The sequence below is a fragment of the Morus notabilis genome, unplaced genomic scaffold (genome assembly GCF_000414095.1).
Source record: "Morus notabilis unplaced genomic scaffold, ASM41409v2 Scaffold205, whole genome shotgun sequence".
Lineage (NCBI taxonomy): Eukaryota > Viridiplantae > Streptophyta > Magnoliopsida > Rosales > Moraceae > Morus > Morus notabilis.
In genome coordinates this window covers 488916-501662 of record NW_010363285.1, presented here as the reverse complement: position 1 = coordinate 501662, position 12747 = coordinate 488916, and the positions used below count along the sequence as shown (strand labels likewise).

The following is a 12747-nucleotide window of genomic DNA, read 5'->3' as shown; positions in this document are numbered from 1 at the left end:
TGTCCTAAAACTTTATTTTTTTCCGTTTTGATTCATTTTTCTCTAAACTTATTTATTTCTTTATTTTTGTCATTTTTTGCCCCTTTTTTTAATTTTTTTTCCCAAAACTTTACTTTTTTCGTCTTTGTTCCTTTTACATAAAACTTATTTATTTCTTAATTTTAATCATTTTTCCTCGTTTCTTTAAATTTTGTCTTGAAATTTTATTTATTTTGTTTTTGTTGCCTTAGCCCTAAAACTTCTTTATTTCTTCATTTTGATATTTTTTGACCCTTTTTTTAATTTCTTCCCGTTTTAATCCATTTTGCCCTAAAATTTATTTGTTTCTTCATTTTAATCTTTTATATGCCTTTTTTTATTTTTGCCTTGAAACTTTATTTTTCCTCCATTTTGGTCACTTTTACTCTAAAACTTATTTATTTTTTCTTTTTAGTCCTTTTTTTTTTTTTACCTTTTTTAACTTCTTGCTAGGTAGGACAGCCTGGACTCCGACAAATAGGAATAAATATGAAAAAAAAAATATATGCTAAAAAAGCTACAAACGACAATACAAAACTACCACAAGAAAGTGAAAAACGACAATCATATTGAAAACCAAAAAAAAAAAGTGTAGACAAGATTGCAAAAACGTAAGCAAATTAAAAACCACATGGAAGAAGAAGAATAAAGAGAATAATATATATATATATATATATATATTTGGAAATAGATAAAGAGAATAATATGGATTATTGACAAACAAATGAAAGGAGCGATAACACAAACGAAACGACAAGAAAAAACTACAAAGTAAAAAGGAAATCAAGGCAGATACTGAAGGATGGAACCAAGTTGGAAACGACATTAGGATAATATCAACAACGAAAAGTGAAAAACTGAAGGATGAAAGTGACAAAATGAAAAACACATATACAACGAAAAGCATCAACAACGGAAACGTCAAACAGTTCAACACAAAATGGATAACAAGAGTGAAAAAAGGACAATGAAAGGAACAAATAACAAATGGGAAAAGACGGTACCAATAGGAATGGTGAAGAACGGGAAATATCCGTTCATTTCGCCGATTCGAGTTTAAAATTTAAGTTTTATTACAGTAAAAAACTCTCAGAAACAGTCACATCTAACTTTTTTACTATAGTTAAAAACTCACACAAAATCACATCTCAACTCGAATCAGCGAAGTGAACGGGATACACTCAAAATTTAGGGCCCATTTTGTTATTAGGTTTGATCAGAAAATTTAAACAGAAATTCAACAAAAAGATTTGAATTGTGGTTCAAACTTGTAAAATGAACGAGTCCTTAATTTATTTGAGAGGTGCACAGATGACGACTACATAATAGCACTTTCCGAATACAAAATTCAGCAGCAACCAAATAATTCAAACCTCTTTGCAATATATTTGACCTACATATATACCAACAGTAATGTTCACTAACTGTTAATGAGGATACAATACAACACGATGAAAAGAAAGAAACTACAATCAAGCTCTAAACCACTCCAACATACAGACACAATAATAATCGTTATCCATCCCAGGAAAGAAAAAAATTAAATAAATAAATAACATACATTAACCAAACATCCATGGGTTAAAGGTCCATCCTTGAATCTTCTGCGTCATCACAACTTGATCACATGCTGGATATGGTTTATTACAAAGGCCGGTCGTATGAAAAGGTAATGGGAACTCACGATCGGGTCAGTCCTTTCAGCGCCGCAGCGAAAATCTGAAAATTTTAACAATAGATATTCCTGTTCAGAGGAATTGGTATCATATATATCTCTCATTTTTCTACTCAAACTGCTATACAGTGAAGATAAGACCCTACATACCTTAGAAGGTGCCCCAGAATCAGGTCTTGAATCTGCACGAGGAGGTTGAGTGTCCCTACTGCTTCCCTCATGCACAGTCTGATTTACATTACCTTCTTTGTCTGACGTTATATCCCTCGTATCAAATCTTTTACCCAAATCAGGGGACGTGGTTTCATCCTCTTCAGTTAATTTCCTTGTCATCTGTCTTGTCCTTGCCGAATTTGGATTGCTGTTCTGAGTGATTTGGGAATTCTGATCCTTCTTCGAGAACTGTGTAGCTGCGGCTCGAGCACCGGCTATTGCAGCATCGAGATTTGAAGATCTCTGCACTTCAGATCCTTTTGATTTAGGAAAACGTGCACCAATAGATCCAGGCTTCAGGGAAAATGGATCTCGTTGATCCGGAATAGGAAATTTCACTGGCAATGGACCTTCAACTGGTCTGATACCCCTAACGGCAGACTCATATATCTGAAACAGGTGAATAAGTTAGCCCAGTTGAAGAACTAGAATAGGAAAAATCACACACATTCGAACATAGAGTCAATGTTTGCACATTGTTTACCTTCTTCTCCAAGTTATAGATACGTTGGTACCCCCGCATTTCGAATGGGATTAACAATTTCTGCATTAATCGAAGACAAAGAAAGCTTAATCGCATAATATGTACTTTAAATAACAAAAGAAGTCACGGTAGTGTGTAAATATACCTGCGGTTGCTCACAGAGCCAACAAAAATCAGTTTGTGCCTCCAGCCTCACCTGCATTGCGGATAAAGGAGCATTTAACAGAGGCTTGGCAAATAAGATCCTCTTTACAATGTTGGAAAAAAAAAATATATATATATATATATATATATTATCTTACCCCTTCAGGTACCATCTCCCACGCTGCTAGTTCTTCACGTTCAAGACATCCAACCATTTCAACACAACCTGTATTCTCAAAGAAATCATACGAAATTGTTAAAATTTCATCTTCAATAATTGGTGGGGGAGAGGAGAGAGAGTCAACAGAAAGACTCCCAAAATCTCATGGTTATTCTCTCAATTCATCATTCAAGTGAACCTTTATCTCAAAAGCATGGTTTCCTTACACTCTAAAAAGAAGGGGGGAAAAAAAGTATATAGTTTCCCATTTTTTCCCTCTTCAACAGTTTAAGGTGCACATTCAAAATCCCAAAACTGGAAATCTGCACTTATTGTTTCAAATACCCATTCTAGATTCAGATAAAAAAAACAAAACAAAAAACAAAATACCCATTCTAGATAATTGGAGGATAGAAATAGCAAAAAAACACATTACTTATCAAAACACCTCCTCAGTATAATGGCCTAAACGTAACAATTCCTGTGTTTCTAGAAAACGAAACAAGCTAAATTTCTAATAGAACACAAGCCTCACAAACTACCGACAGTAAACAAGATTTAGGATTGCATTTTTTTAATATCAGACTATTTTCCTTCTTCACTTTGCAATACTGATTGGTGTCTGGAAATAAAAAGGGAAAATTCAATGAAATAAACCATCGGAGAAGTATGAACACACTTATCAAATTGAGTACCTAAAAGTCTTGAAACAGGATAATGTTCTGGGAATTGAACATCAGTAATTCCATTCACAGCATAAATTTCCCTGTAGAAGTCCTCCATGGCCTTGATCGTAGCCTCATCAGGAACCTTACTTGCAGCATGAATCCATAAACGGCCTTCAAAAGACAATATAATATCCTTTACATGAGATACACTAATTAGAAGAAAATCTTGCAAAATAATTGCGTTTTAAAATCGTCTAAGTTGTGATTAACAACAGCTTATAAAACTGAGACATATGCAATCACTTATTAGATTATTTAAAACATCAACCAAATAAACCCCAATAGAAGAAAAACTAGAAATATCCAGAATTTGATAAACGACAAGCTTCCTAAACCCAAAAAATGCATACCCCATTTAGTTAAAGAAAGTTTTATTAGCTCGAATTTAAAAACAAAAAACAAAAAAAAAAAAAAAAAAAAAAAAAAAAAAAAAGACCTTTCACAGTAAAAACTCAATTAAAAGTGTATTTCTCCTTGTGGGTATGTCTCAGTTGAAATGCAAACAAAGAATCAACAATTTATCCAAAATTTGAATGCTATAAGTTAAAGAATTAGCGAATCCAATTATCAAACAAAGAAGAAAAAGTGGGTAATTAGAATCAAAAATCAAATATTTTTACCTCTGAAGGGAGCAGGCCAAGACCTTCCCTCAACGCGTTTGATCCCATAAACGAGGAGAGAAGCCCAAGGCTGGTGCATAGTCAAACATGGGTTTGTGTAATTCCCGTACGAATTTCTTCCTCTCATCTCTCTTCTCTTCCACCGAGAAAAAGGCAGGAGCTTGGAGGATAGGATACTCAGATGGAAAAATATCGTTTTCTGTCTCTCTCTCTCTCTCTTCTTTTTCCCGGAAATTATAGACGTGCAGAAATTTTCTTTTTTCTCAATCTTGTTGAGAGTGTTCTAATCCTTCTTGATTGATACTGAAAAGGTTGGGAACAATCCCAGATTGATTTCAACCGTTGACGTTTCTCTACTCTCCTTTTCTTTTTATTAGGTTTTTTTTTATGATTTTCCTTTTTTTTTTCTTTTGATAAAAAAATTAGAGAATAATTATAAGATAATCGATAATAGAATTCGGTGAGCCAAAAACAAAATAGAATCTGTCAAGTTCTCAATGGTTGAATATAAAATTTTAATTCTTTTATAAAATAGAATACATAATATAAATATTGGTTTTGTCTCCTGTCCGGGAACCTATGTTGTGGCTTTTAACATTTTGATTTTTGAGTAAGAGTGACAATTTAGTGCCTCTGTATTCGTGTTAATTTATTTATTAATTATGTTAAAAAATATTAATTTAAATATAATTTATTTATTAAATGTATTAAAAATATTAACATAAATATGATCTATTTAATAATTATATTAATTTATATGAATTGTTTAAATTAATATATTTAATAAATAATTAATATAATAATAATTTATTTAACACGATCAATACATGTTTATTTATTAATTTATCTTTTACTTTAAAAAATAAATAAATTTTACGAATAACTATTAAAATTCATATTATTTGTATTTATTACGTTATATAAATATTCATGTTATATCACATATTATTATATTGTAGATGATACATATAGTTAATCGTGTCAATTCGTATCACTTCGTGTTATGAGGTCAACCATAACCCAACTTATTTATTAATCGTGTTAATCATATAAATCTGATTATGATTCAAACTCATTTATAGTAAACTTAAATTCACTAATTTTGTGTGAATTTTGAGTCCTGTTTAATTTGTCAACCTTAATTTTGAGAAGTTAACCATGTAATGCCATTTGTTGATCGGCTATTGAAGGATAACGTTTTTTATTTAAAGGATGACACCTGGGGATGATTGCAGTAGGGTGTCAGGTGGGAAGCTTATAATTTAGCCCTCATTCATTTCGCGGATTCGAGTTTTCAATTCGAGCTGAGATGTGACATTTTATAAGAGTTTTTCACTGTAGCATAAAAAGTTAGATGTGACATTTTCTGAGAGTTTTTTACTGTAAAAACCTAAAACTAAAAATTCGAATCGGTGAAATGAACGACACCTTAATGAGTTAAATAACATATAACGTGCATTTAATAATTCTAAAGAAAAAAATAAATAATTTATTTTGAGAATGCATAAATTTAAATATTTACTCTGTATTTTTTATAAATATTTTTTTGTTAGTGTAATTATTTGATTAAAAAGATTATGAATAAAAAATAAATAATAAAAATTTTGATTTTTACACTTTTAATAGGTGTTTATCAGGATTATTCAATCCCAAAACGTAAATTTAAGTAAAAAAAACTAATAAGTAGCAATTATAGCAATCGGGTTTAAATGTGCAAACTTTTTTTTGAAATAAGTGTACAACCAACATAATAACATGTACATTACTAAATTATGGTTGTCCATACTATTTAAATCTTACGACATCTTATTAAGTAACGAGTAAGAATAATAGTGGCAATGTATTTTTTCCAGTACAAGGCATATATTTAGGAGGGATTGTGAGTATTTATGTAGTTAAAGAACTAGATAATTAACCCTGGGTACAAGAAAATAAGATGAAAATACAACTCTAAATAATGTATACATATACAGAGTTAATAGACAATGGTTGAAGTTGTTGGTTTTTGAAACGATTTTAGATAAATTTTATAGCGAAAATGAATCAGTAAAGCCGGTAGTTTCGGACGCATCACGATGACACAATATGAAAACGACACAAGTAAACAGGTTTAGACCGCACATTTAATATGTGGGTAATTAATGGCTTGCCACGAATGACGCGAAAATAAATGAATTAGATTTGCACCAAGTCAATTAACACGCTTAATACATTTAATTATATGAACTTTAAACGTGTCAACACGACGATACGAATTTATCCTTTTCTGGCTCATATGTATCATAACCTAATAATATTGTGTTTGTGTGTGTATATATATATATATATATATATATATGATTTATAGATAATTTTATGAATATTGATATTATGGAGATTGGAGACTCTATGTTCTAATTCTCACGTGTTTATTTGATATAGTTATAATTAATATTTAGTAGTCAATAAATATTAGTTTCAAATGTAAAAGAAAATATTTTTTCAGCAATCATGTTAGTTGGGTTATAAACATGTTTTTATTCGCGTTAAGCTATCACGACCCGTTTAATAAATGACTAAACATGTTCGTGTGTCATGTCGTGTTACTCATGTAATAAAAGTTTTGTGTTTGTGTTTGGGGTCTTGGCACATTTATTAATTATATCATGTTATTTTTCACTATCGTGTCGTGTCATAATTATGTCAGCACGAACACGACACGCGAACATAAATTGTTTGCCCTACTTATCAGTGGGATTGTGTATAACAAAAATTTCATAAAACTCTTGTTTAAGGTGTAAAATATATTAATTTACACTACAACAATTAATAACATTAATTATTACCTTTGAAGCGATTAAGACTATAACTTGATTCTTTGACAGTCTAACACTTTAAGATCCTATAAACCTTAAATCTTTCTCATCTAATCTTAACTTCGAGAAGACTGTGTGTGGGCACAACCTAAAATAAATTGGGAATGATCACTCTACTAATTTCTCCACCACTAATCTCAAATTAACTCCAATTAAAATTCCTAACAAAAAGAAAAATTAACTCCACTTAAAATAATATTTACTATGTATTTATTAGTAATGTGACAAGGCGTAAAGCTATAAAAGACTGCTTCCAGTAAACATGGCGTTGTGAAGCGGCAAAGAGGGAAACGACAATGTATACTTCTGTCGTTCTTCTTTATGAACTTTTTTTTTTTTTGTTCTTATTTCAAAATTCTTTTTTTTAATGCCTTTTATCTTGCAGCCTATCTACCAGCACCTATCTTAAAAGTAAAGCCTGCTAAAGGAAGAAAGTATCGTAACATACTCATGCAATATCGACCCTTCATTTTTAATCGCACGGTTTACAGAAAGTGCCTGACTGGTCAGCAAAAAGACTTGCCTTATAAGAGACAATTTCTATAAATATTTCTAGCATAAGGAATATAAAATATAAATAATGAAATTATACAATAATTTGTCTCATATCTCTTGATCTAGTGGCATTGAGAGATTTGAGTGGAGTGAGATTTATATGAGGTTGCAAGTTCAATTTTATGTTGTATAAAAAAAAGTTATACTAAAATCTTTTTTTTAGTAAAATGCTTGTTTTGAAAATTATATAAAAAAAAAAATCTTCTAGGCCTCTAGACATCATAAAAAATACATGTTTTGACATTTTTTTAAAGAAAATTATTTTTTACGTAAATAATTATTTTTTATAAAAATAGTTAGGATTTTTGTTTGAGAGGGAAAAAATTTCATTACAAAAAAAAAAAAAAAAAAAAAAAAAAAAAAAACAAACACACAAAATACGAGTAGTCTCAATTATAGAGGATATTCACCCTAAATTAAAGACTAGATGTATCAGTGAAGACACCATAACACATGGACAAAAATAAATACCGAGACTCAATAAAAAAAGAACTACTCAGCACAGACTCATAAAACATAATCTAGGGCCTCGTTCACTTCGCTGATTCGAGTTTAGAATTCGAGTTGAGATGTGATTTTATGTGAGAGCTTTTTACTGTAGTAAAAAAGTTAGATGTGATTGTTTGTGAGAACTTTTTATTGTAGAAAAATTCAAATTTTAAACTCAAATCAGCGAAGTGAACGGGACCTAAACTCATTCAAAATCACAAACAATATTAACCTAATCAACTCAAATCAACCCCTCACGTAAAGAAGATATCAACATCACAGTATAGAAAAAGTTCTAATCAGACCAAACAACCCACACCACCTGTAAACATGAGGATTTTCCTTTTAGAGAATTAAGGCATCGTTCACTTCACCGATTTAAATTTAAAATTTGAGTTTTGCTACAGTAAAAAGCTCTTAAAACAGTTACATCTAACTTTTTTACTACAGTAAAAAGCTCTCACATAAAGTCACATCTCAACTCAAATTAAAAACTCAAATCAGCGAACTAAACGATCTCTCTCTCTTTTTTTTTTTTTTTTTTTTTTAAGAATTAAAGAAGACACCATGAACATTTGACTTTTTCACGGAGACATAACTGCTAGCTACTTTTTTTCAGCCAATAAAAACCCAGAACAATAGATATGTTATTCATTTTCCTTTTTTTTTCTGTGCTAATGTATTAAATTGAATTGGAAAAAAAGAGAAGATTTTATTAGCTGCTCGTCACCAATATTGAGTTAATAACTTGTTATTCATTTGGAAATTTATACACAAAATTTAGCCCTCTTTCCTCTCAAAATAAATTTAAAAAAAAGTTAGCCTCTTTTTTTTCCTTTTGAAACGGTTAGCCCTCTTTTCCTTTTGAAATATATTTAAAATTTAAAATAGACAAAGTAAAGAAATAGATATTTTGCATATATATATATATATCACGCTTTTGGAAATTTTTGAATTAAGGTGTCAAAAAATAAGTGTGAGTAAACACAACACTAAATTATAGATCAAATTATACAATAATTTAATAAAATTTGATAGAAAATACATTGATCTAGAATTTTGTTTTTATTTTGTCCTCTCTCTCTCTCTCTCTCTCTAAACTCAAAACTTTGGGGAAAGCGAGTAGTGTCCACTTCCTCCTCCTTTTTTTTTTTTTTTTTTTTTTTAAATTTAACTCCAAAAAGTCTCGAAGAATGTTTCAGATTCTTGTGTCCAAGCCTCAAACGACACCTTTTTGACCTAAACGACAACGAGGCCTTCCTTCCACTCCACCCCTCTCGCTCCTCCCTCTCTAGAGCCAAAGCCAAAGCAAGGCATGCTTTTCGCTGCCCACTTTCCTTCTTCTTCTTCTTCTTCTTCGTCTTCTTCTGCGTCATTTCTTCTCTCTCTCAGTCACATCCAACAGAGCCGTTGACTTTTATCGAGCCGTGGGTGTCAGTGAGACCGGGAAAAAAGAAAATGGAGCAATCTGTTCTCGACGACATAATCAATCGGCTTCTCGAAGTCCGAGGCCGCCCCGGAAAGCAGGTTCAGCTTTCCGAGTCGGAGATCCGCCAGCTTTGCGTCGTTTCTCGCGAGATTTTCTTGCAACAACCCAATTTGTTGGACCTCGAAGCACCCATCAAGATTTGCGGTATTTTATCCAAAGCTCACTCCTTTTCCGTATTCTCTTTCTTTCTTTTGTTGAACTCGATTGTGGGATTTTTTTTTTGTTCCTTGATTTTTTCCCCAAAATTCGTAGTTTACTTTTGAACCCCATGTATTTGAGCGGATGAACTTTTTCTAATTTTTTTTACCATTTTTTTTTTGCTCAATTAGGTCAATTTATGGTATTTTAGTTTATTTCTGAAGATTCTGAAAAAAGAAATTTTTTTCTTTTTACGGTTTTCTGTTCGAATTTTACCTGGCTGTGCTTTTGTGTTTGGTCTGATTTAGGTTTGAAAATGGTTGAATTCCTTAATTCATCTGACCGAGCTTTTAATCATTCATAGTACTTTTATTAATTGATGCAAAGTGGAACTAATTTTCAGACGAATTATTATCTCTGATAGGTCGATTGTTTGATTGCTATGTTCAAATACAAATCTTAAGGTCTAGTATGCTCATTTCTGGATATGATTGCGTAATCTGTTATCAGTTCAATTGTTGTTATTGATGGTATTTTGGTCTTTTCTTATCTTGTTGGTTGATGTTCAAATTCTATTTAATAATTGAACTTGTTATGCTTGTTTATATATTTTGGTAAAAACCATGCCATGGGCAATGGATGAATTGCATAACTTTTAAAGACTCTGTAGGTTTTGTGCATTATCAGGGTTGCTTAACATTTCAATGTATTGTAAACTGGAGTTTATTATGAATTTATTATTTTTCTCTTTTGCTGCGAGACTGTTATAGTAATTGGCTATGTTCTCTATCGAGTATCTGATATCGTATGGCTGGATCTCATCATCTTGTGTTGTTTACATGAGACATACATGATTTTATTAATTTTGATTGGAACCAAATGTGTATGAAAATCGTTAGTTACTTGCATGTATTGCTGTCACCTAAGTGGTGGTTTCACTCAATTAATTTGGTTGCTTTCTGATAAAATCTTTTGTCCGAAGGAATTCGATGTTAGCAATGCAAAAATCTTTAATCCCTTCTGGTTATGGCATTCCTATGGGAATGTTTAGGAGGTGGATCAATAGTCGGTGCCTTTAAGATTACTGTATGACTTTTTCGTATAATATATATCCACCTTGGATTAAGTGCTCTCCTCATTCAGGGTTGTAAGATTGCAATTTTGCTAGGTGTTAGTACTGATACAGCTCAGAAGATTTGTACCATTCTTTTGATGGGATGCCTATTTTAATGAGGGACATATAGTCAATTTTTCGTGAATCTTAACATAAGAGTGAGATTTCAGTTTGCTTTGATTCAATCCATCTTTTCTAACATAAAAGCGAGTCTCTTTCCTTGTTAATGAGCTTGGTTTTTGGTCTCCAGGTGACATACACGGTCAATATTCTGATCTTTTGAGGCTTTTCGAGTATGGTGGACTACCTCCTAAAGCCAATTACTTATTCTTGGGGGATTATGTGGATCGAGGCAAACAAAGTCTAGAGACAATTTGCCTTCTCCTTGCATATAAAATAAAATATCCTGAGAATTTTTTCCTTTTGAGGGGAAATCACGAATGTGCATCCATAAACCGCATCTATGGATTTTATGATGAGTGTAAGAGAAGATTCAACATAAGGCTCTGGAAAACGTTTACAGATTGTTTCAACTGCCTCCCGGTGGCAGCCCTGATTGATGAAAAGATCCTCTGTATGCATGGGGGGCTTTCTCCTGACCTGCAAAATTTGGATCAGATACGAAATCTACAGCGGCCGACTGATGTGCCAGATACGGGTTTGCTCTGTGATATTCTCTGGTCTGACCCGAGTAAAGATGTTCAAGGTTGGGGGATGAACGACAGGGGAGTTTCATATACGTTTGGTGCTGACAAGGTCACAGAGTTTCTTCAGAAGCATGATTTGGACCTCATTTGTCGTGCTCACCAGGTATAGTGGCTTTAGTAGTTTCGAGTTGCTATTTAAAAGTCTTCAGCCTTTAGTTTGGTTAATAATGTGCCTTTGGTATCCAAACATTTTGCTCTCAGATTGTCAACGTCATATTGGTTTACTTTTTTATATGGAAACTCATGCTATTTCGTGCCCATCCATTATGAGCTTCAATTCGTCAGCATTTCCTTCTTCCAAATTCCATGCCCCTGTTGGTATAGGGGCAGACATCAGCAATTGGCAGACATCAACAATTGTTAGCTCCACTGGCAACAGTATTTTGCACTGACTACAGAGGACATGATCTTGATATATATTTGTCGCCTTAAGATTAATGTTGTTGTACTTGTGTGTTACTATGTTGCAGGTTGTGGAGGATGGATATGAGTTCTTTGCGAACCGCCAACTTGTAACTATTTTTTCTGCACCCAATTACTGTGGGGAGTTCGATAATGCTGGTGCAATGATGAGTGTGGATGAGACACTAATGTGCTCTTTCCAAATACTAAAGCCATCAGATAAAAAGGTAAAGCTGAATTTTGGGAGCACAACCACAACTAAGCCTGGAAACCCTTCGACAGCGGCCAATGTTTTTGGGAGCACAACTACGGCCAAACCAGGAAACACTCCAGCAGGAGTCAAGGTAAATGCAACTTCTACTTCAAAAGTGATCGATTCTCGTTTATGGCATTAGACTCTCAATGCTTAGCTTTGTTGAGAATTTGGAGTACTCACTACAAAGGTTTTAACCTACAAAATAGTTAACATGTGTAATTGGCTCAAGTTCTATGTTTCTTTTCGGCTTGCAGTCCTTCCTTGGTACCAAGGTATGAGAATCAGGTTTATGGCAGCTTAGAGGATGTACTGTCAGCCCATTTAGCTCGCGGACACGTCCGGTTTATAACTAAAGTTTGATTCCCATTAAGCATTAATTTCACTTTTAATATGTTAAATTGTAAAATTCGAGAGGAAACTGTCTTTAGAAGCTAATGCAAAGCATGTTTCCCTGATATAAAATTGGGTTGGAGGTAGAAAAGAAGGGCTCTGTAATCAGTTTCTCTTCCTTCTTTGTACACTACTAGCTGCTATAATTTGTTGCTATGCGCTATTAAATTAAATATCACCTTGCTTTGGAACGATAAAGGAAGTGTCAAAAACACTAGTTGTGTATTATTTTCCTCAGTTAGAAAAAGGTCTCAGCAAAACTTCAATTGGAAAATAACATTTTCCAAGTAGTGCTTTTTGTTGACAGATT

At 32.5% G+C, this 12747-nt stretch overlaps 2 protein-coding genes across 2 annotated transcripts; one reads left to right on the top strand and one right to left on the bottom strand.

The window, feature by feature from the left end:
- Positions 1–1313: 1313 nt before the first annotated feature.
- Positions 1314–4420, bottom strand: LOC21407260. The gene is made up of 7 exons (XM_010103938.2): positions 4043–4420; positions 3390–3533; positions 2693–2760; positions 2536–2586; positions 2391–2450; positions 1844–2296; positions 1314–1737 (listed from the first exon to the last, which is right to left on the bottom strand). Exons 1-7 carry the CDS (start codon positions 4167–4169, stop codon positions 1699–1701), a joined length of 942 nt encoding a protein of 313 aa, XP_010102240.1. The 5' UTR covers positions 4170–4420; the 3' UTR covers positions 1314–1698.
- A 4695-nt stretch (positions 4421–9115) lies between these two features.
- LOC21407259 (serine/threonine-protein phosphatase PP1) lies at positions 9116–12715 on the top strand. Its single transcript, XM_024169364.1, has 4 exons — positions 9116–9574; positions 10933–11492; positions 11860–12135; positions 12302–12715. Exons 1-4 carry the CDS (start codon positions 9400–9402, stop codon positions 12323–12325), a joined length of 1035 nt encoding a protein of 344 aa, XP_024025132.1. The 5' UTR covers positions 9116–9399; the 3' UTR covers positions 12326–12715.
- The last annotated feature ends 32 nt before the right edge of the window (positions 12716–12747 follow it).

What these genes read in the sequence shown, in the direction of transcription:
- LOC21407260 (XM_010103938.2), bottom strand. Translation starts at nt 4,169, where the DNA reads ATGAGAGGAAGAAATTCGTACGGGAATTACACAAACCCATGTTTGACT. An exon ending in TTGGCCTGCTCCCTTCAGAG is followed by an intron (nt 3,534 to 4,042) that starts GTAAAAATATTT and finishes TGTCTTTTGAAG; the next exon opens with GCCGTTTATGGATTCATGCT. An exon ending in GGCTCTGTGAGCAACCGCAG is followed by an intron (nt 2,451 to 2,535) that starts GTATATTTACAC and finishes CGATTAATGCAG; the next exon opens with AAATTGTTAATCCCATTCGA.
- LOC21407259 (XM_024169364.1), top strand. Translation starts at nt 9,400, where the DNA reads ATGGAGCAATCTGTTCTCGACGACATAATCAATCGGCTTCTCGAAGTC. An exon ending in AGCACCCATCAAGATTTGCG is followed by an intron (nt 9,575 to 10,932) that starts GTATTTTATCCA and finishes TTTGGTCTCCAG; the next exon opens with GTGACATACACGGTCAATAT. An exon ending in ACACTCCAGCAGGAGTCAAG is followed by an intron (nt 12,136 to 12,301) that starts GTAAATGCAACT and finishes TTCGGCTTGCAG; the next exon opens with TCCTTCCTTGGTACCAAGGT.